General features: G+C 52.5%; 5 protein-coding genes across 5 annotated transcripts; all 5 read left to right on the top strand.

Moving 5' to 3' along the window:
* Positions 1–720: 720 nt before the first annotated feature.
* LOC311131526 (histone H4) lies at positions 721–1,032 on the top strand (the record flags this gene model as incomplete). Its single annotated transcript, XM_084164559.1, has 1 exon — positions 721–1,032. One exon carries the CDS (start codon positions 721–723, stop codon positions 1,030–1,032), a length of 312 nt encoding a protein of 103 aa, XP_084020685.1.
* A 764-nt stretch (positions 1,033–1,796) lies between these two features.
* Positions 1,797–2,171, top strand: LOC311131523 (histone H2B; the record flags this gene model as incomplete). The annotated part of the gene is made up of 1 exon (XM_084164556.1): positions 1,797–2,171. One exon carries the CDS (start codon positions 1,797–1,799, stop codon positions 2,169–2,171), a length of 375 nt encoding a protein of 124 aa, XP_084020682.1.
* Positions 2,172–4,558: 2,387 nt separating this feature from the next.
* On the top strand, positions 4,559–5,250 carry LOC311131509 (histone H1; the record flags this gene model as incomplete). Its single annotated transcript, XM_084164539.1, has 1 exon — positions 4,559–5,250. The coding sequence occupies exon 1, from the start codon at positions 4,627–4,629 to the stop codon at positions 5,248–5,250; it is 624 nt and encodes a 207-aa protein (XP_084020665.1). The 5' UTR covers positions 4,559–4,626.
* Positions 5,251–6,047: 797 nt separating this feature from the next.
* LOC311131515 (histone H2A) lies at positions 6,048–6,434 on the top strand (the record flags this gene model as incomplete). Its single annotated transcript, XM_084164545.1, has 1 exon — positions 6,048–6,434. One exon carries the CDS (start codon positions 6,048–6,050, stop codon positions 6,432–6,434), a length of 387 nt encoding a protein of 128 aa, XP_084020671.1.
* A 234-nt stretch (positions 6,435–6,668) lies between these two features.
* LOC311130373 (histone H3.2-like) lies at positions 6,669–7,327 on the top strand (the record flags this gene model as incomplete). The annotated part of the gene is made up of 2 exons (XM_084163097.1): positions 6,669–6,686; positions 6,977–7,327. 2 exons carry the CDS (start codon positions 6,669–6,671, stop codon positions 7,325–7,327), a joined length of 369 nt encoding a protein of 122 aa, XP_084019223.1.
* Between the last annotated feature and the right edge of the window lie 173 nt (positions 7,328–7,500).

The raw sequence follows: 7,500 nt of genomic DNA, 5'->3' as shown, positions 1-7,500 counted from the left end.
TTTGGCTGCAACACACATTAGGCATAAGGATGATGACAACTATTTTGTAAACGCTCCAGCTTGCAGAGGGATCACCACCCCTCCCATCCGCACCCCAGGTCCTCTTGGCCCCCTTACTGTCAGGCCGAGTGGTGTCTAGAGAAGAAAGAAGAAGAGTGATGTTTATTAATGACAGTCAATACGACACGTCCTTCCATAGCTAAACAGACTCATCCTACTAGGTCAGTGTTTCCCAACTCCAGCGGTAGAGTAGCCTACCCCCAACAATACCCATTTTTCTTGTAGCCCTGGAGAGCCACAGCTGACTGAACAACCTGTCACCTAATTAGCAAGTCCTCAGTAAAATCAGGTGCAACAACAACAACAACAACAACAACAACAACAACAACAACAACAACAACAACAACAATATGAGGACAGGGACACAGTGTACTAGCTGATCTCCCAGTTGTCACCGTTTGGCCTTGTGTTCCACATAGCCTATATCAGTATTGGAGTATGTTTCCCGCGCACGGTAGTTGCTTTCACGTCACCTTTGTAATCGCTCCTCCCTAGTCCCCTAGAACGAGCGCCCTCCCCTTTGCAACGCCTCCGAACATATCACAGAGGCGCGCTTTCTGTGCCGATGGCCTCAATCAGGTCGACCAAACGCAGATAATAGCGCACCACGCACCGGCGCTGAAGTCATTCATTCACTTGAACTCAACTAGCGAACACACCATGTCTGGAAGAGGCAAAGGCGGCAAGGGACTTGGAAAAGGAGGCGCCAAGCGTCACCGAAAAGTTCTCCGCGATAACATCCAGGGAATCACCAAACCCGCTATCCGCCGTCTGGCTCGCCGCGGCGGCGTGAAGCGTATTTCCGGTCTGATCTATGAGGAGACCCGCGGTGTCCTAAAGGTGTTCCTGGAGAACGTGATCCGTGACGCAGTCACCTACACCGAGCACGCCAAGAGGAAGACCGTTACCGCCATGGACGTGGTCTACGCTCTGAAACGACAGGGACGCACCCTGTACGGTTTCGGCGGTTAAACGCACTCTCTTCGGAACCTCAACACCCCGACTCGAACCCAAAGGCTCTTTTAAGAGCCACCCACATCCGCTTCAAAAGGGCCCATTCCATATAGTGTTTTTTTCTTTTCTTCCGTATGCTATTTGGTAGGAAAGTATGAGCCACTTCGAGTGGACAGGGAGTATTAAATAGCGGATTCTAATGTCCCTTCCCGTTTTAGCGCACAGAGGGAGGCCTATATCTGACAGTGGCAAAGTGTAGTGACGTTGTTATTTTGGGTCAAGCAATAGTGGCATTTGGACAACATAAAACCACCACCCGTCGGTAGATGTGGCTCGAAAAGAGGGGGACAGCGTTCGCGCGCGCGCGCGCGCGCACACACACACACACACACAGTCCAAAATGGGAGCCCTATGTCTGACGGTGCCAACGTGGGCAATTCTATCACCAGCATTATGTGGCACAACAATCGTGCCATTCGGACAACTATTCAGGCCCCCCTTTTGAAACACACAATTCCCCATCGGTCACAGAGCATAGGCTATAGAGAGGAGGGAGGGGGTGAGGACCCGCGCGCGCGCCCTCAATTGTCTTTGTTCGGGAAGCTAGCCTCTGAGCGGAAGGCTCTTTTGAGCGCTAGAGCTCCACTGGGCAAATAGCAGGGGCGCCTACGAGCAAGCAGGGGAGTGTCCACGGCCGCCGACTTTGATTAGCTTCCTCTTCATAAGACGGGTAAGCGCCCTTCACCCCCTCATTCGTTTCTGAGAAGCAACGAGACATCATCATGCCCGAGCCAGCAAAGTCAGCGCCCAAGAAGGGCTCCAAGAAAGCCGTCACCAAGACCGCAGGGAAGGGCGGCAAGAAGCGCAGAAAGTCCAGGAAGGAGAGTTACGCCATCTACGTGTACAAGGTCCTGAAGCAGGTCCACCCCGACACCGGCATCTCCTCCAAGGCCATGGGAATCATGAACTCGTTCGTGAACGACATCTTCGAGCGTATCGCCGGAGAGTCCTCTCGCCTGGCCCACTACAACAAGCGTTCTACCATCACCTCTAGGGAGATCCAGACCGCCGTGCGCCTGCTACTCCCCGGTGAACTTGCCAAACACGCCGTGTCCGAGGGCACCAAGGCCGTAACCAAGTACACCAGCTCCAAGTAAACAGCGCATTTGGACTGCTCTACTAACCCAAAGGCTCTTTTAAGAGCCACCCACTCTGTCAGTAAAAAGAGCATTTCCATCGCCACCGAATGAATGCGCAGGTAGGCTGCGTTACATTGTATCATTGTTTAATGGGCGGCGCGCGCCGGCTCGGAGAACGGCTACATTGTATCATTTCCCCCGCCCGTTCCAGCGTAGGGGTTTAGCGCGCCTTTTTTGTTGTCTCTGCACGCTGAATAGTAACCCATGTTTGTCGGCCTCCATTCCAGGTGAAGGCAATGAAAAATGGCACCATTTGACAAAGGGTGTAAATAAAAAAAGCAGTCTGTTGGGTTTGAATGGAAAGAAATGCCTTTTGTCGTTTAATGAGCGGATAGTCATTTTGAGTCGACTTCCTGAATCGGTAGGACACGGACGGGGAGAATGGACGCTCCATCATTGGACTATACCCTAATGATGTGAATGAGAACGATAATGGCAAGAATAAAAAGGGGGTGAATAATCCCGTCTAGGAAGAATAGGAGTAGGCATATATATATATATATATATATATATATATATATATATATATACGTAGCCCTTATTGCCAACGGGTCATTTCCGGTCCAGGTCGCATCATACATATATAGTCCCCTGTAGCTCAGTTGGTAGAGCACTGCGCTTGCAACGCCAGGGTTGCGGGTTCGTTTCCCAAGGGGGGCCAGTATGAAAATGTAGGCACACACTTAACTGTAAGTGGCTCTGGATAAGATCGTCTGCTACATGACTCAAAATGTCCATGTAAAGTGTAGTACATTTGAGGCACATAGTGTATTTTCCTTCCTACTACCCTCATGAGGCAACAGGATAAATATAATAATATAATATGCCATTTAGCAGACGCTTTTATCCAAAGCGACTTACAGTCATGCGTGCATACATTTTTGTGTATGGGTGGTCCCGGGGATCGAACCCACTACCTTGGCGTTACAAGCGCCGTGCTCTACCAGCTAAGGCAGTTGCTTCCACGTGAGGATATGAATGTGTCTGTAGGCCAAGTCACAGTATAACACAGTGAGCGAGCGGGCGGCCCTTGCGATAGTCGTTGGAGCAGCAGCGGATCCCAATGACTACCTTGGGGATAGCCTATACATTTACATTTTAGTCATTTAGCAGACACTCTTATCCAGAGCGACTTACATGAGCAATTAGGGTTAAGTGCCTTGCTCAAGGGCACATCGACAGATTTTTCACCTAGTCGCCTCGGGGATTAGAACCAGCCACCTTTCGGTTACTGGCACAACGCTCTTAACCACTCTTAACCACTAAGCTACCTGCCGCCCCATACATATATACAACAAGGAAAAGAAAAGAGGCCGCAATCAACCTTCTGACCCACATGCACCTGCTGGGATTCTTCTCCCAGTCCAACCACATATGCAGCCCTTGTCCCACTTGGGGGGAGAGAGAGAGAGAGAGACAGACAGAGAGAGAGACTCCCTCTATCTAGGCCTATATCAACGCGCCATGACCCATGGGGCGCCAGCCTCCATAGCGCCAGCCAGACACCAAGACCCACAGACACAAAGACCGAGGCGAGTCACGCTGCGGAGTCAAGCAGGTGAACAATATATTAGTAGAGACAGCCAACCTACCTACCTACCTACCTACCTACCTACCAGAAGACAACACACAATCTCACTGTGTAGAAATAGTAGGCTACAAATACAACAACAACAACACTCACACTGCCAGTGCACAAAAAGTACTAATACAATAACACACACACACACACATAGTGCAAGTAAGCATGTCGTAGGACTGTTTATACCATGTGGATCCTGTACATATGACGAATACAACCTGAAACTTGAGGTACAACACTAGTCTCAGCCAGGCCTCACAGGTGCATGTGTTTTAAGGTCCCCAAAAGAGCGCTTCTTTAAAACACCCCTGACCACATCAGGGGACCCCAAACCATTTGATTCCCTTGCCAGACATCTCGGCTCACTACACAACAAGTGCTGCTCGCAATCGGATGCACTTTTAGGCCATTTAGGAGACAAATAGCACAGGAAAACCAGTGCGCACCGCTCCACCCGACAGTCGAACGGTGAGGTTTTGAGCGAGCCGCAACAAAATGCACGGCCCTTCCGCGGCCCACATTACTTTATTCTGAACGGAGACAAGTCTGCTCGCTGGGCCGTTCGCTTTTGGACCAAAAACACGGCTCCGTCGGTGACTTTCGGGCCGATATAGGCGAACAGAAAACACAAGTGAAAGAGCATTTGGCCAGCCCAGAGAAGCCGAGCTGGTTGCCTTGAGTCTACATGGTTCTCATGTCGCGTTTAAGGCCAGCCCCCTGCTCGGTGTGGAGCTTCAATAGCGCAGAGCAGCGTCTACAGCAAACTACTCCTCGCAGACCGTGTGTGTGTGTGTGTACCGGACCAAACGACAGACAGACAGACAGACAGACATGGCAGAAGTCGCACCAGCACCCGCAGCCGCAGCGCCGGCCAAGGCACCCAAGAAGAAGGCAGCAGCCAAGCCCAAGAAAGCGGGACCCAGCGTAGGAGAACTCATCGTCAAGGCTGTGACCGCCTCCAAGGAGAGGAGCGGCGTGTCCCTGGCCGCGCTCAAGAAGACGCTGGCGGCAGGCGGCTACGACGTGGAGAAGAACAACTCCCGCGTCAAGATCGCAGTCAAGAGCCTCGTCACCAAGGGCACCCTGGTCCAGACCAAGGGCACCGGTGCATCCGGCTCCTTCAAGCTCAACAAGAAAGCCGTCGAGGCAAAGAAGCCCGCCAAGAAAACCGCAGTTCCCAAAGTAAAGAAGGTGGCCGCCAAGAAGCCCGCCGCGGCGAAGAAGCCCAAGAAGGTAGCAGCCAAGAAGGCCGTCGCCGCAAAGAAGTCCCCCAAGAAGGCCAAGAAGCCCGCTACACCCAAAAAGGCCGCCAAGAGCCCCAAGAAGGTGAAGAAGCCCGCCGCAGCGGCCAAGAAGGCGGCCAAGAGCCCCAAGAAGGCTACAAAGGCAGCCAAGCCCAAAGCCGCCAAGCCCAAGGCAGCCAAGGCCAAGAAGGCAGCCCCCAAGAAGAAGTAAACCTATTACAAACAGTGTTCTACTCGACACATGTTGTACCACAAAAGGCTCTTTTAAGAGCCACCCACCTCTTTCCATAGAAAGCGCATTGATTTCCATGTACTATCTGTCGTGAAAAAGAAATTACGCACACTAGGCTACTTTTACGCACACAACATCGTCCCACTCTGGGTGTGTGCGAAGGGAGAGGAATATAATAGAGGGCCAAAATGGCTTAGAAATTCGACCTCACGAGTGCACCCTCACCAGCCATTTGTATATGAGCCACTGGGCTATTCCCGTTCAGAGGCAGGCTGCTGTGATGTGTTACAAGTGCCATGTAATAACAATACTATAGTGGCTTCGAATTCAAACTCACGAGTGCACCCTCAACAGCCATATTTATATATGAGCCACTGGGCTATTCCCGTTCAGAGGCAGGCTGCTGTGATGTGTTACAAGTGCCATGTAATAACAATACTATAGTGGCTTCGATTTCAAACTCAAGAGTGCACCCTCACCAGCTGTTTGTTTCCCATTTGGAGAGAAATAATGTGAGGATTTCATGTCGGACATTTTGGCGCTCACGCGAAATGACACAAAGTAACAAAGTCGGAGGGACACAAAGTAGCCTCTCACTCGCTGCCTGTGGGTGGGAACCGGCTTAGGGCTGTCTGTCTGTCTGTCCCTCGCTCCAATTGGATAAGGCCACACCGGCCCGGTGGCCAATCGTTGCCTCTTGTGGCGAGGTATAAGTACGGCTCTCGAAGTGGCGAGCGGCTCATTCAGACTTTCTGTGACTTTCTCAAGATACCAATATGAGCGGAAGAGGCAAAACCGGAGGCAAGGCCAGGGCGAAGGCAAAGACCCGTTCATCCCGTGCCGGGCTCCAGTTCCCCGTGGGCCGTGTGCACAGGCTACTGCGCAAAGGCAACTACGCCGAGCGTGTGGGCGCTGGCGCACCAGTCTACCTGGCCGCCGTGCTCGAGTACCTGACTGCTGAGATCCTGGAGTTGGCCGGCAACGCTGCCCGTGACAACAAGAAGACTCGTATCATCCCCCGTCACCTGCAGCTGGCCGTCCGTAACGACGAGGAACTGAACAAACTGCTCGGCGGTGTGACCATCGCTCAGGGTGGTGTGTTGCCCAACATCCAGGCAGTGCTACTCCCCAAGAAGACCGAGAAGGCAGTCAAAGCCAAGTAAATTCGCTACTGCGACTTCAACTTGACTACTCAACCCCCAAAGGCTCTTTTAAGAGCCAACCACCTAGCTCTCCAAAAGCGCAAAGTACCTTTCTATGACCGCTACACATTGAGTGGGTGTATACACAACTATTTCGACATTCTGTGCCCACATGAGGCCTTCCATGAACAACAACACCTACTAGGCCTCGTTTGCCATAGCAGGCTAGCATTAGATTACAACGTGCCTATAAAGATGTCACTCTTGACTTTGGCGACTATTATTATGCGTAAAGGGCCGGCGGCGTCCTATTGCGCGCGCGCACCGGGAGTTTGAATTTTGGAGAGGCCGGGCCTCCCGTCCAATGGCCAACGGAGGAGGCCTGCGCAACGGGCCAATCGGGGTGGTGGGGAGATGGTGTCCAATCAGCAGGCGCCACTGCCGGCTTTATAAACTTCACATAGGCATTTCGAGGCTATACTCCCGACTGTCAGAGAAGCGCCATGGCCAGAACCAAGCAAACCGCTCGCAAATCCACCGGTGGCAAAGCCCCCAGGAAGCAGCTCGCCACTAAGGCTGCTCGCAAGAGTGCCCCGGCCACCGGCGGTGTGAAGAAGCCTCACCGTTACAGGCCCGGCACCGTGGCTCTGAGAGAGATCCGTCGTTACCAGAAGTCCACTGAGCTGCTCATCCGCAAGCTGCCCTTCCAGCGCCTGGTGCGAGAAATCGCCCAGGACTTCAAGACCGACCTGCGCTTCCAGAGTTCCGCTGTGATGGCCCTGCAGGAGGCTAGCGAGGCTTACCTGGTCGGCCTGTTCGAGGACACCAACCTGTGCGCCATCCACGCCAAGCGGGTGACCATCATGCCCAAGGACATCCAGCTGGCCCGCCGTATTCGCGGAGAGCGCGCATAAATGAGGATGACCTGAACTCCAAAATCCCCCAAAGGCTCTTTTAAGAGCCACCTCCATATTTCCATCAAAAAGGCACAATTGTTCCATGTATACACGCACCTCTACATTACCCACCATGTATGTTGTTCACTAACACGTCTAAAAGCTACGTATTGTACCTTTTCGTTGCCTGA

This window comes from Coregonus lavaretus, assembly GCF_964263955.1.
Source record: "Coregonus lavaretus genome assembly, chromosome: 6".
NCBI classification, from domain to species: domain Eukaryota; kingdom Metazoa; phylum Chordata; class Actinopteri; order Salmoniformes; family Salmonidae; genus Coregonus; species Coregonus lavaretus.
Note: the sequence above shows the minus strand (reverse complement) of the source record. Positions and strands in the feature narration are given on the sequence as shown.